This window comes from Mesoplodon densirostris, chromosome 6 (genome assembly GCF_025265405.1).
Source record: "Mesoplodon densirostris isolate mMesDen1 chromosome 6, mMesDen1 primary haplotype, whole genome shotgun sequence".
In the NCBI taxonomy this organism is placed as follows: domain Eukaryota; kingdom Metazoa; phylum Chordata; class Mammalia; order Artiodactyla; family Ziphiidae; genus Mesoplodon; species Mesoplodon densirostris.
The window spans coordinates 30,436,710-30,451,224 of record NC_082666.1 but is presented as its reverse complement, the minus strand read 5'-3'; the positions used below and the strand labels follow the sequence as shown (position 1 = coordinate 30,451,224).

General features: G+C 39.4%; 1 protein-coding gene across 4 annotated transcripts in view; it reads left to right on the top strand.

Annotated features, from left to right (window-relative positions):
• ABCA1 (ATP binding cassette subfamily A member 1) overlaps positions 1 to 14,305 on the top strand; it is a 140,216-nt gene extending 125,911 nt beyond the window's left edge. For all 4 annotated transcript variants that reach the window (XM_060101130.1, XM_060101128.1, XM_060101129.1 and 1 more), the window contains 11 exons: positions 927 to 1,050; positions 2,365 to 2,494; positions 2,762 to 2,882; positions 3,673 to 3,735; positions 4,363 to 4,469; positions 6,695 to 6,836; positions 7,238 to 7,372; positions 8,387 to 8,490; positions 9,099 to 9,191; positions 9,840 to 10,083; positions 10,717 to 14,305. In XM_060101130.1, the coding sequence (XP_059957113.1) occupies positions 927 to 1,050; positions 2,365 to 2,494; positions 2,762 to 2,882; positions 3,673 to 3,735; positions 4,363 to 4,469; positions 6,695 to 6,836; positions 7,238 to 7,372; positions 8,387 to 8,490; positions 9,099 to 9,191; positions 9,840 to 10,083; positions 10,717 to 10,857 (1,404 nt within the window). In that variant the 3' untranslated portion in view covers positions 10,858 to 14,305. The remainder of the gene's footprint in view (positions 1 to 926; positions 1,051 to 2,364; positions 2,495 to 2,761; positions 2,883 to 3,672; positions 3,736 to 4,362; positions 4,470 to 6,694; positions 6,837 to 7,237; positions 7,373 to 8,386; positions 8,491 to 9,098; positions 9,192 to 9,839; positions 10,084 to 10,716) is intronic.
• Positions 14,306 to 14,515: the final 210 nt, after the last annotated feature.

Genomic DNA, 14,515 nt, shown 5'->3' with positions numbered 1-14,515 from the left:
GCCCACAAAGCCTTTCAGAGGTGTACAACCCTTCCTTGACAGTTCCCACCACATTCTTTCCCAAGACATGGTAAGCTGTGGCCGAGCAGTTCCTTCAACCCTCCATGCTCCTGTAGGCCTGGTTCAAGATCCCCAGCACAGCCGACGTGGTCCTTACTTGCATGAACCTCTTCATGGGCGTCAATGGCAGTGTGGCACTTTGGCGCTGGAGCTCTGCACCAACAATGTGAGATACTACCCGATTCTGTGACTCCTCTGTCACAGAATCGGGTAGTATCTCACTAACCCTTCATGACTGAGCTTGAATGTGAAGCTTTCCACACCTGCCTTATGGGAGGTGCTCTCTCTTCCCTGTGCTCCCAAAGCCCACACAGTTCATGCCTCCAGTACAACACATCCAATTATGTAGTAATTTCCTGTTTCCATGTTTCTTTTCCTCAGAGTAGAGACGAGACTATTTCTTATTAATCTCTGCCTCTCCTGTGCCCTGCCACAGTGCATCCAGCACATAGCAACTTACTCAGTTGTTGGGTATTTGGCCACTGCTGGATTGATGTATTCGAGAAGAATTTTTTTAACTCCAACAAAATCGTGAAACTGAAGTATTGACCCAGATATGAGCAATTTGCTTTTAAAATGCTAAGCAAATATTTTATGATGGATTAGCTTCTGATTAAATATAATCATGTTTCTAAACTTTGCTCATATTTCTCCCATACTCATAGCATTATTCCAAATTTTCTAAAGAGCAGAATTTTATTACGTTATATATCATCCTCTATGGCTACCGCTATTTATTGGTATCTGAATTCAAAGATTCAGTTTGACCTCAGGGAATCAAAATTTTTTTCACTTCCATATTTTAGACTTTGGTAAATTTTTAGCCTGAATCATGAAAGACAGTCTCTCTCTGTCTTATTTTTTAGAAGCTGAATAACATCAATGATATCCTGAAGTCAGTGTTCTTGATCTTCCCACATTTTTGCCTGGGACGGGGGCTCATTGACATGGTGAAAAACCAGGCAATGGCTGATGCCTTGGAAAGGTTTGGTGAGTGACAGTAGTGGCTGTAGGATGTTTTAATAGAGATGGCAGTTTGCATGGGCCTTGGTACTTTGGCCTTTGTTTTGGAAAGAGGGTGGTGACTGGGCACAGGACTTCACTGATAGGGCTCATGTCAGTACAGCTGGTTGTGACATGGGTCATGTGACACAACCATTTGTCTGAAAGATGAGACAGTAATTTTGGAGGTGAGGAAAATATTGGCTTAAGCTTGGACCCAGTGCCTGATACCACTGGTGGGGTTTGCCAGAGTCATTGGAAAAGTCAAACCACAGCTTTGAGAATTAGATACAGGCCAGAGAATCAGAAGGAAAGATGCAAACTTCGGCTCTATTGGGAAAATCATGGACCTGCAGATGGGGTCATATATTACCTTTTACACAGTCTATAAAAAGGTAATTTACTGCAGCTCTTTCTACATTTAGAGTCTTTAAATTTATTTCTCCTGTGGCCACATTACTGTTCTTTATTGACTGGCTCATATAGTTAGATGGGCCATGTTATTTAATGGGCATAGAAGAGGGACTTTTTTTAAACTTGGAGGTACAAGGAGATATATAAGGATTTTAAGGAATATTTACATAAAACCAGATGAGTTGAGTCACCAGGTTACATTATATGCTATTGAAAGGGGCATCTTTTAAATGTGCTTTCTAATCTTTCTTAGTGAAGCTTATAATTTGTTAAAATACTGACCCTAAAAATTACCCTAAAAATTACCCTGGATTGTTTGCCTTTTTACAAAGGATTTTTGGCATATCTCATTAAAATGGAAACATTAGGGACTTCCCTGGTGGTGCAGTGGTTAAGAATCCGCCTGCCACTACTGAGTCTGCGTGCTGCAACTACTGAAGCCCACGTGCCTAGAGCCCATGCTCCACAACGAGAAGCCACCGCAATGAGAAGCCCGTGCACTGCAACAAATAGTAGCCCCCGCTCGCCACAACTAGAGATAGCCTGTGCACAGCAATGAAGACCCAACGCAGCCAAAAAAAAAATAATAATAATAATAAATAAGTAAATAAATAAATCTTTTAAGAAAAATGGAAACATTAGATTTCTTAGATGAAGTTACAGTTCAAATACATGTTATCTCTGAAATTCTGATTGATACTGTTTCACAGTATGTTTCCCCAAAACCTTACCCTAAATCGGATTTGGAAAGTGGTGACTCCCTTATTTTTTCCTCCTGACCACGGGCCATAAACATTGGTATTTCTAGGAATGCAGGCCTGAATTTGAGGAAGGGCCATGGTCTCTGGTGCCTCCATTCTGACTGGATCTCTGCATTATGTCTACCAGGGGAGAATCGCTTTGTCTCGCCACTGTCTTGGGACTTGGTGGGACGAAACCTCTTTGCCATGGCCGTGGAAGGAGTGGTGTTTTTCCTCATCACTGTGTTGATCCAGTACCGATTCTTCATCAGGCCCAGGTGAGCTTTCTCTCAGAACTCACAGAGTACCTGGTTGATGGTCACGGAGGAGGAACACAGGGAAACACTCGCCGGTGGTGGTTGGATTGACTTGAACTCAAAGCAGATAATCAAACTGATTTTCCTAACGTGGGCATCTCCCGGCCCCCAGCACTGCCGACAACTCTGGAGTATGGATTTTACAGGACTGCTTTAGAAACTGGGTCTTTGACTTAGAAAATAACTTGAAAAGTTTATTTTTTTTTTTCTTAATCTTTCCCCCCTAAGACCTGTAAAGGCAAAGCTTCCTCCTCTGAATGATGAGGATGAAGATGTGAGGAGGGAGAGACAGAGAATTCTTGATGGCGGAGGACAGAATGACATCTTGGAAGTCAAGGAGCTGACTAAGGTGAGGCAGTGAGGACAGGCTGTAACAACTTGTCTTCAATGTTTTCAGCTTTATCTGTTGGAAACTAGCATTTTGCTGACTCAATAAAAAGAGCATGCTTCCTAAAATGTGCATCTGTACCAAGTTTCTGTCAATTAAATTTTATTTAAAATACACCATGGGGACTTCTTAATTAAAGAAATCCTACTGAACATAATTATACTGTGAATTCTCATTCTTGAGTATATTTGTTTTTCACACATTTATGCATTAGTTATTAAAACATCTAATATTGTGTATCGAGGCAAAGCTGAAGTTGATAGAATAATGATTGATTTTGAGTTTCATGGTCCAAAAAGCTGGTAGATCTCCATTGCTTAAGAAGAGGGTCTGTTTCAGCCCTTTCTAGGTGCCAGAATCCCAACAAATTCACTTTTTTGTAATCTGTTCAATATTTGCAATGTTTTGATAACAAATTATTACCCTGTAAAATTTAGTTTTTAAAATATCTACAATGTCTTTACATATTAAATGAAAATTACATAAATATTAATGACCAATATATTTTTTAAAAGTCTGACATTAGATTAAAAAATAAAAAGAAATTCACTTGTATTTTGAGCTTCAAGGTCGTTCAGAAGCCAGTTGCCACAGAGACAGACCAAGGCTTTAGCACATCACATGTGTGACTTAGTCTTATCGATGAGTCTTATTTTGTGGTGTGTTTAGGTCATAATTCCCTCTTCCACAGTTGCCTAGGACAGCTGTGAGTCACTGCAGCTCATGAATTTTTGCATTTTGTTTGTTGCAGGTATATAGAAGGAAGAGGAAACCTGCGGTGGACAGGATTTGCATTGGCATTCCTCCTGGCGAGGTAAAGACACTTTGTCTACCTTGTGTTTGCCCCTATTAATTCAGACTGTCTCTACTGCAATCAAACAATAATGTCCGTAAGGGGTTAAAAGTGGTTTTAAAAGGCTTCTCCATTTATATCTGTGTGGAGCAATCAGTCATTGAAAGGATGGGGGCCCCATATATCAGCAATTTGGGATAATCTCAGGCAATGTAAGAAAAGTATGCACATCCAAAATGTGATTTTGTGATCCATTTCAGGTGATAATGAAATTCAAATAGATTTTAAAAGATAGATTTTCTCCTTTCTCGTTTATGTGGGTATTCTTGCATGCCCTTTAGCCAGATTAGATGGTGAAATTTGACTTGTTGGCTTTCGTTACTGTTTTTCACACATTAACTTTGGTCTTAACCTGATGACTCAAATAATATTTACAAATACACCCACACTTTAAATGGTTTCATTATAAAACATATGTTTAAATATCTATATGAGTTCTTAAAACCAAGAAAATAGTTGACTCTTCATTAAGAAGGATGTTTTAGGATCATGTTACATGAAAATGAAGCTGAGGTGACTATTTTATAAGGGTCATTTATATTCAGATTTTTAGTAGTTTACTTATACAACTTACCCAATCTTTTTCAGTGCTTTGGACTTCTAGGTGTCAATGGGGCTGGGAAATCATCAACTTTCAAGATGTTAACGGGAGATACCACTGTTACCAGAGGAGATGCTTTTCTTAACAAAAATAGGTGAGAAAAGAAGTCTTTGTTTTGCCACAGACTTTTTTTAAACCTTATTTAAATGAATATGTTGTTATTTTTCTGATTATAACAGTACTGTGTAGTTTCTAAAAATGTTGAAATATAGTAAACTGTAAATAAGAAAATAAAAGTCATCCATAGTCCCAGTACCTAGAGATAACTACTATTTACATTTCATTTTAGTGTCACTCTGTTGTTTTTTAACAGTTTTATTCAGGTATGATTTACATGCCGTACAATTTACTTGTTTTAAGAGTACAACAAATGACTTTTAGGCAATTTACAGAATTGTGCAACCATTATCACAATACAACTTTAGAACATTCCCATCACCCCAAATCTCTCTACTTTATATACACATATAAATATATTATAAAATTGATATCATACTACATCTAGATTTTTAAATTAGTTCTTTTGTTGTTAATGACTGTATTATATTTCCCAATGGGTTACATAGTCTAAGATGTAGAATTTTTGCTGCATAAAATGCATCTATGTACATGTACCTATAGTTTATTTCACCAATTCCTTATTGTTAGACATTTGTTCCTGTTTTTCATTAAATATGTCCTTGTATTCATCTTGATTGTTTCCTCAGGGAAAATTCCTACAAGATAAAAGGTTATCTATATACTTGCCAAGTTGCCCTTGCTAAAGGGTGTGCCAGCTGTTGGTGTCACCATGGGCTGTTATCCGAGAGTGCACAGATCACTAAGCAGTCTGATCATAAGGGGTACAGTACACTTTAGAGTCCTGTTAGGCAATGTTACGCTCGAGCACTCGAAATATGTGGGACTTCTCTGGACTTTTTATATGGAGAGACGGTACAAGGCAGTGGCTTTCAAACTCTTGATCATGATCCATAATACCAAAATCAATACATTTTACCTCTCAACCGAGTAAATACACAAAAACACATAAACAGGCATGTAGCTTAAATAAAAGTTTTGTAAAACATTACCTACTTTTCCTGCTTGCCATGCACTCTGATATTTCTTATTCTACTCTCTACCACACTATTTAAAAAATACTGGTTGTGACCCACTAAATTTATTTCACAATGTACTAATGGGTGGTGACTCACAATTTGGACAAGGGGATGCTAGCCAATAAAATTGAAAAGAGCAAGGAACTTAATGTACTCATGGCTCTCCTCTGCATCTTACACGTTTTTTCAGTAGCAGTGTAAAGGAGGTTTAAGAGGACAGAATTTCTAGAATAGTTGGCCTAAGGGTACACACCTGCTTTCCCCGTCTTGTTCCTAGTACCAGGCTCCTGGGGCACATAGCAATGGCAGCAATAACTGGCCCAGACTAAGGTGCGTCACAGTGCCTGGCTCTGAGAGCTGGTGTGGGCAGTGTAGCTGTGAGGTCCAGGCACAGGGTCTGTGAGCGCCTCAATCATAATTCTGGAAAAGGCTGGATCTGGGAGTACTAATTTATATGCAGAGAGGAATGAATACTGCTGATAGGCCAAACTCGTGGTTGTCCAGAGGTGGCTAATCTGCAGCTATCAGACTGGATGTGACACTGAGCTTTCTCCTACATTAGGGATCCTTAACCCGAGAATGGCTTCATAGGGCCTAAAAACTACCCCCACCAATATATGTAAAAGTGCGTCTGTAGGTATATTTTTTGTTGTCATCAGATTCTCAGAGGGTCTGTGATCAAAAAAACCTTCAAAACCAGGAAGATTCCTGGGTTGAGTATTTAGTGGGACCAAGGGGTCTGGATCATGTTATGTGCAAGTCAATGTATGGGCAGCAAAAAGCAGAGGAAGTCACAGCGAGTTGCTGAGCCTCCTCTGACATGAATGGAGCAACAGAGCACATGGTGCATATGACTGGGCCACAGAATCAAGTCAGGGATGGACACTTAGTGTTAAAGTCCCAGGATAGTGTGACTAAGGCTGTTGATAAAGATGGTGCCGCAGCTGGGATGGACTTGGGAATTCTGAAATGGGACTGAGCCTGCAGATTGAGGTGCTGGGGGAGCCAGGTGCAAGGACTGGGCAGAGTGTAGGCCAGAACCCTGACTTCCAGGAGGGGCTGGCATCCTGGGGGCAGAAAGGCTGTTCCTTCAAGCTATAGCAGGTATGCTCGCTGGTATGTTGGTCATGCACAAGCACTCTTTATAGGAATATTAGGCAAGATGGTCTGATCAGAGTATCTAAATGCTTAAAAACCTGACCAGTTTTGTTTTTCTTTGCAGTATCTTATCAAACATCCACGAAGTACATCAGAACATGGGCTATTGCCCTCAGTTCGATGCCATCACAGAGCTGCTGACTGGAAGAGAACACGTGGAGTTCTTTGCACTCTTGAGAGGCGTCCCGGAGAGAGAAGTCGGCAAGGTACCATGGGCACCGGAAAGCCAGGCTGTCTCCCTTGGCATCCTAACAGGGTACCTTACGGCTGTGACCTTCACACATGACCATCGGCTTCAGGCTGTTCTTCCTTGTGGATGCAGCAATATGAAGTGCTGGCTCTTCGCAGCTCCTTTCAGGGTGGGAAGCCGTGGTGGCGGTAGGACAGGGATAGGTGAACTGGCTCACACCGGCGGGCAGAGAGGGAGTGTGCCGCTCCTACCCACGCGAGTCCCTGCCCCCCTGCTGTTGGTTCCTCCACACTTGCCAGGTCGTGATTGTATAGAACCTGGTCCTACTCAGTGAAAGAGTTTTCATACGCAAGTGTAAGAAAGCATGATAAAATTCCCAAACCCAACAAAGGTCAAGATGCTTTTTATCACCCTTAGGTTGGTGAGTGGGCAATTCGGAAACTGGGCCTCGTGAAGTATGGAGAAAAATATGCTGGGGACTATAGCGGAGGCAACAAGCGCAAGCTCTCGACGGCCATGGCTTTGATTGGCGGACCTCCCGTGGTGTTTCTGGTGAGTGTGACTGTGAATGGAAAACTTTGTTCTGGACTGAATGGAAGACACCTCTTTTCTAAAGTCCTCGATGTCCAGGCCATGCATGACTGGCTTGGCAATGGCAAGCCCCCCTCCCCCGACGAGGAACAGCAGGGCAGCCTCAGAGAACCAGAGGAAAGCTCCCTCTCCCCTCTCCTTGACACACATTGGGGTGGCTCTGACATGCCCTCAGATGCTCCAAAGGAGGAGATACTCCAGACACCTTGTTTCTCTAGCATGGAGAACCCCAACAGGTGCAGCTGAGGCTGGGTGTGTGATTTGACCTTTCTCTGGACCATTCTATATGCCATCTATGTGTTCATCCCCTGAAGACTGAGAGTGTGGATACAGCTTCAGGATCCCCAAGGTAGCACCTGGGTCATAGTTCCTTACATACAGATAAATGGAAAACAGAAGGTCAGACTGACAGTGGCCCTTGACCCTTTTTCTTCTGTAGAGGAGACTAGCACTGAAGTTATTACAGGAAGAAGCCTTGGGCTGAGACTTTAAAGTTATCCAGACTATTTGGATTTGGAATTTGTTTCTCTAAAACTAGCAAGTACAGTATAACTGGCTAAGCCAGAGTGAACTGGAATTTAAAAAAAAGAAAAGAAAAGGAATTCTACCCAAACCTTAAACTGACTTCAGTATCAGACAAAAATAATTTTTAGTATATACTTGTCAGTCATGAAAAGATGGTTGAAACTAAATGACTTTTCCCCTTCCCTTTCTGTTTATTTGGAGAAATTTCATTTCATAAAAAATTAAATTTGAGTTTTCTACTTCAGTGACACATGTGTAAAAGTGAACTGGTTGCAAACAGTATGAAATATTCTTGTATGTAAGGTCTGGTTCTTTGATCCATCAAGAAATAAATAGAATGGTAAGTTAAAACTTAGGCTATTTCAGAGATGCTTCTGAATTTAAAACCAAACCTATCTTTGATTTTTTTTTTCCCAGCACATAATAGGGCTTATTTTATTCTAATTACAGGATGAACCGACCACAGGCATGGACCCCAAAGCCCGGCGATTCTTGTGGAATTGTGCCTTAAGTATCATCAAGGAAGGGAGATCAGTAGTGCTTACGTCTCATAGGTCTGTAGTGAAGACTTAGCTTGGCTTTTTTGTTGTGTAACTTTTAAGTTTTCCAAGTACTATATATGATCATTGTATAAAAAATAGAAAACACAGAAAGGCAAATAGAAAAAAAAATCATGATCACCTGACATTGCATCACTAGTAGACAACTATTACTGTCATCGAGCAATATATCTTTGCAGAGTTTCCCTATGCAAATCTATACACAGTGTATGTTTTTTACAAACAAAAATGCAAGCTTTAGCATATATACTAAGTTCTTTTTCCCTTAACAATACTGAGAACATTATTCCAAGTCAGTTAATTTAGATGTGTCATCATTTCTTATAGCTATTAGTGAATAGTATTCCATTAGGATATACCCTAACTTATTTAACCATTCCCCTTTTGTGTAGACATTTGGATCATTTCCAACTTTTTTCACGATTATAAACGGCACAGCAGTGAACAGCATTTTCCCTACATCTTCATGTATTTGTAACAGGATGCAGTTACGCCCTAGGAAGCCGGGGATCTGTTTCTTTGAAATGCCAAATGTCATGGTGATGTTCTGATGGTTATAGGAGCATCTCTCTAAAACTAAGCCTCATTCTGTTTTCCCACAGTATGGAAGAATGTGAAGCTCTTTGCACTAGGATGGCAATTATGGTCAATGGGCGGTTCAGGTGCCTTGGCAGTGTCCAACATCTGAAAAATAGGTAACAAAGATGATATCTTTGGGATCCCACATACTGAGAAATTGTGTATTTATTCTTTTGTGAGTGTATACATGGTGGCTCTAAAATAGAGGGAAATAAACTGAACAAGATGGTATAGTGGAAAGAATGAGGACTTTGAGGTCAAGCAGAGCTGCGTGCAAATTCTATCTTTACCTTTTATGGGTTGTATGCACTTCGGCGAGTTATTTAACCTCTCTGAGAGGCAGTGTTCTAGAAGTATCTACTTTCTAGCTTTGTTATAGAGGTGTAATGGGAAGATTTATATGTGTCAGTAAGGTTAGAGCATAGGCTCAAGCACAAGTTGGGTCCACACCCTGGCCCTACCATTTCTGAGCTACGTACCACGAGCAAGTGACTAACACTCTCGGTTTCAATTTCTCTGTAACATCTGACAGACCTCATAGGTCTAGGTGAGGATTAAATGAAGTCATGTCTAAAGCCCTCAGCAAGGCAGCTCACATAGAATAGGTATTCAGTACATGACCACTGGTTCCTGCTCTCTGAAACTTATTTCTGGTTCTGGCAGGGACCTCTCTCTTTCATGGCCCAAGTGGGATTCTGAGTTAAATATCTTTTGAGAAGTTTCCCGAGGGTCTTCCATTTGGACTTTCTTTTTCCTGCTTTCAGGTTTGGAGATGGTTATACAATAGTCGTACGAATAGCAGGGTCCAACCCTGACCTGAAGCCTGTCCAGGAGTTCTTTGAACTCGCCTTCCCAGGAAGCGTGCTGAAGGAGAAGCACCGGAACATGCTGCAGTACCAGCTTCCCTCTTCACTGTCTTCCCTGGCCAGGATTTTCAGCATCCTTTCCCAGAGCAAAAAGCGACTCCACATAGAAGACTACTCTGTCTCTCAGACAACACTTGACCAAGTAAGCTTAGAGTGTCAAAAATAGATTTGCTTTTCAGGGTGAGGCTTCCTGCCACTTCTCCACCCCCTGCCCATTGTGGGCCCTAGCACAGTATAGATGAGCTGAGCATGAACTCCTGATCTTCTACTACTAGTTATGCTTTTTACCTAACCTCCCTGAATCTGAAAAGGGAGATGATACTACCAACTTCATAGGGTTAATGTGAGAATAAATTGTCATAATAATCATAAAAACTGTAGTTTTTTATTGAGTATCTGCCATGGGCAGGTATTATGCCAGGTGCCTTATCCCATTTAAATTAGATAACATCAGGTACCAAATAGATCCTGGCACTTAGTAGGTGTTCAGTAAATGTTAGTTTTCAACCCTCTTCCCTTTAATCAGGCCTGTATGAGTCAAAGTAAATAGATGATTGAGCAGTTGGTGATTTGGGGGGCAATAATAGAAAGTGAGTTTTTTAGGTTAATGCTTTGTTAAGTATTCCCCTCTCCCTCCCACACAAAATTTTCTAGTTAATCTATTTATTCTATTTATTCAATCTCGTATTCTCTAATTTTCACGTGGGGAAAAATGCAACTAGAATAATGAGAGGAAGTTAGAGCTATTTATAAAGGTCCACCTTTATTTTGACAGGTATTTGTAAACTTTGCCAAGGACCAAAGTGATGATGACCACTTAAAGGACCTGTCATTACACAAAAACCAGACAGTAGTGGATGTTGCAGTTCTCACATCTTTTCTGCAGGATGAGAAAGTGAAAGAAAGTTATGTATGAAGAATCCTGTTCATACAGGGTGGCTACAAGAAAGGAGGAACTAGACCTTCCTTTGCACTATGTGAAGTGTTCCAGAGGAAAGAGCTGGAAGATTTTGTGGGAAGAGGTAAACTGGATACTGTACTGATACTATTCAATGCAATGCAATTCAATGCAATGAAAACAAAATTCCATTACAAGGGCAGTGCCTTTGTAGCCTATGTCTTGTATGGCTCTCGAGTGAGAAAGACTTGAATTTAGTTTTTTACCTTATACTTATGTGAAACTCTAGTATGGAACCCAGTGGACATATGGGTTTGACATACTTTTTTGTTCCTTTGTATTCTAACTGGGGTTGCAACAATAATTCATCAAGTAATCATGGCCAGTGATTGTTTATCAAAATCAAAAGGCATCCTCATTCATTAAGCCGTGCCAAGCCAGGAGACTGGTTTCCCTGTGACACAGCCTGTACCGGCAGTGAGTGCACTGGAATGACTAATGCCAAGTTGCTCAGAAAGCCCGAAGCACCATGGTGTGTCATGCACACTTTTGTGAAAGCTGCTCTACTCAGAGTCTGTTGACATAATCAAATATCAGGTGACAAAATGGTTCCATGTGTGGGGAAAGACCTGCTTTGATTCCCTCTTTGATGAGCTGCTCTGATGGTGGTGACATACAAATTGCAACATGCAAATTGCATGGTAACGTGCAAGAGTGAGGCTTGGTTTCGTTGTTGTCCTTGCTTGGAACCATGAGTCTCCAAGGTTATCTTTCTGGGACTCTTTAAGTATACTTGGATCCTGGTTAAGAAGCAAAGAATCAGCAACCGCATTGTTGGGGCCGCAGGCTGTGGAAGCCAGGGCGTGGCATGAAGGAGATGATGCGTTCAAACCAAGGGAGGCCTGTGTCCATTTGTCCTGATTGTCTGCTAACACGGTACAGTGCATCTCAAGATCTTGTTGTTTGATACAAGCATAGTATTATTTCTGGCTTTTTGGATTAATCTAGAATATGAAAAGATGGAGTTGTATTTTGAGAAAAAAAATCTTTGTACTTTTAATGTTATTTGGAATTGTAAGTTCTGTCAGTGACTTCTGAAACCTTAGAATGGCCTCTTTGTAGAACCCTGTGGCACAGAGGAGTACAGCCACACTGCCGCGCTAGCTTTATTTTTTCATGTAAGTTTGCGAATGGATCATCTAATGCCTAGTGACTAGAAAACAGTGTGATGGCCAAGATCTCATGACAACATTGTATTTAAGTTTCTTTAAGATCGTTTAGAATACTTTTAGTATCAGTGCATTAATCAAGTATTTTTCGAGTGTATGCTATAACTGAGTGTGGATGGATGCGGTGAGGAGATATTAACTCTCAGTAGATTTCCCGTGCCATGTTTGTCAGCTAGCTGGTTTACAAATACAGGTTTTGTTGTGGTTGTGGGAACCCACTGAAAGAATATTGGGCAGCCCACTTTTTGAAAATAGCAACAATGCAAAAGCCAAGAAAGTTTAAATGTCATAAGGATCACAAGACTATATAATGAATACTTTCACAGAGAAGACGGCTGGCTTCAAAGCTTGTTGAATAACATAAAACTGTGCTTATGGCATTTAGTACCTTTGAATAATTGACTTTGAAAATCTCAGATACCCCATTGTGACAATCCCAAATTTTTCATCTCTTCAATCACTAACCTATCATGAAAACAAACAAACAAACAAAAAACAGCAAATGCCCCCACGTGAAGATTATCTCAGACTTTTCTAGCCCAGTTTAATTTTTTTAGTCAGTAAATACTTGTTAAAAATAATATTGCACTAATGCTTAATGTCATCTGTCTTGAGGCAACAAAATTATGAGAGAAATACTGTTTGGTAAAGTCATCTTTTAATATCATTACTAGTGTCTTCTCCTTTTAAAAAATTTTAGATATTAACTCTAAAGGTGCAAGATTTCAGATCTATCCAAATCTGTATTTTTTTCTTTTAAAATTTACTGTATGTTATCATGCAACTTGTTGCTTGGAAAAAGAAAATGACCTTTAGGGGACTTCCCTGGCGGCCCAGTGGTTAAGACTTTACCTTCCAACGCAGGGGGTGCGGGTTCGATCACTGGTCGGGGAGCCAAGATCCCACATGCCTCACGGCCAAAAAACCAAAACAGAAAACAGAAGCAATATTGTAACAAATTCAATAAAGACTTTAAAAATGGCCCACATCAAAAAATCTTTAAAAAAAAAGAAATGAATGCTGATATTTTCTAAAATGATAAACCAGTAATGAAGGCATTTTCCCAATAACTATTGGCATGAGCTCATATTTTATGCTATCTTTAATGATATAAAATTCATAGAATAATTGTTTCTCCTTGTTCAGTATTTTTCAAAATCAAACTTCTGTTTTCCCATTTCACTAGAATCATGTTCTAAATCTGTATTATATTAAAACCATGAGTAGCTCCTTTATTTGATTACTTCAAGGCCATATTTTAAAAAATCAAAAGATACTGTGAACTACTTTGAAAAAAATGCAACATTTCAATATAGATTTAAAGGTTCTCTTAAGCTAGAAAAAGTCTACAGCTACCTATCTACTTCATTAATATTGTTACCTTTTAGACTATCCAAACAGCAGTCTTTTAAATTTTTCTGTGTAAGCCTAATTATAGTAGAAATTTTTACAACCTTCTGCTCAGTCAGGTAAAATTTCTATATAATCCCTGTGGAAATGTAACCATGTGAGTTTCAGAAATTTTCAAAAGTGTTTAAAGATTTTGGCTTTTGCTTCTTTTGGACACCTTAAACCTTATTAACTGTGAATGTGAAAAATACAAAAGAAAACAATAACAAAGCCCTCTATATGTAAATGCCAGCATAGGTCACTGTTAAAAAACAAATAACCAAACCTCAAACTACTGTATTTCAATACCTGTACTGAAGGCATATGCATTGTGACTATTAAATGTTGCACAGCATTCACTGTATACTAATCATTGACTAAAGGGATGTGTCTGTTTTCTTCTCGTGGTTGTATATATCAGGTAAAAATTTTTTCCAAAGAGCCATGTGTCATATTATATTGAACCACTTTGACGCTGAGATATTAATTTCTACCCTTGTTCCTATTTACTAGTAATAATATAGTGCTATAGTCATATTGTTGTAATTCTCTTCAGAATTGTTGCATCCCTTTTTATAGAATGTTTAACCTTCCATAAGGTTTAAGTATTCTGTTCTCCCGTCTTACACCCTACGATGAAGCTATGTTTTTGTGCTTTTTCTTTTATCATTGGCCCTTCATTCCAAGCACTTTATGCTGTCTGTAATGGGATCTATTTTTGCACTGGAATATCTGAGAATTGCAAAACTAGACAAAAGTTTCACAATAGATTTCTAAGTTAAATCATTTTCATTAAAAGAAAAAAAAGAAAAAAATTTTGTATTGTCAATAACTTTATATGAAGTATTAAAAAGGCATATTTCTATGTTGTAATAAGTCACGAAATAAACCTGTGACAGTTCTGTTGTGGTCTGTACTAATTTATTTTCGTGCATTCATAGCACCACCTACTGTTGGAGCTTATAAAGTCATTACAGAAGTAAGAAATGTCTGCTTATAGAAGGGAAGACGCTTGGACCCAAAGTAGAAATTTAGAAAAAACTAAATGTCCTGTTAAT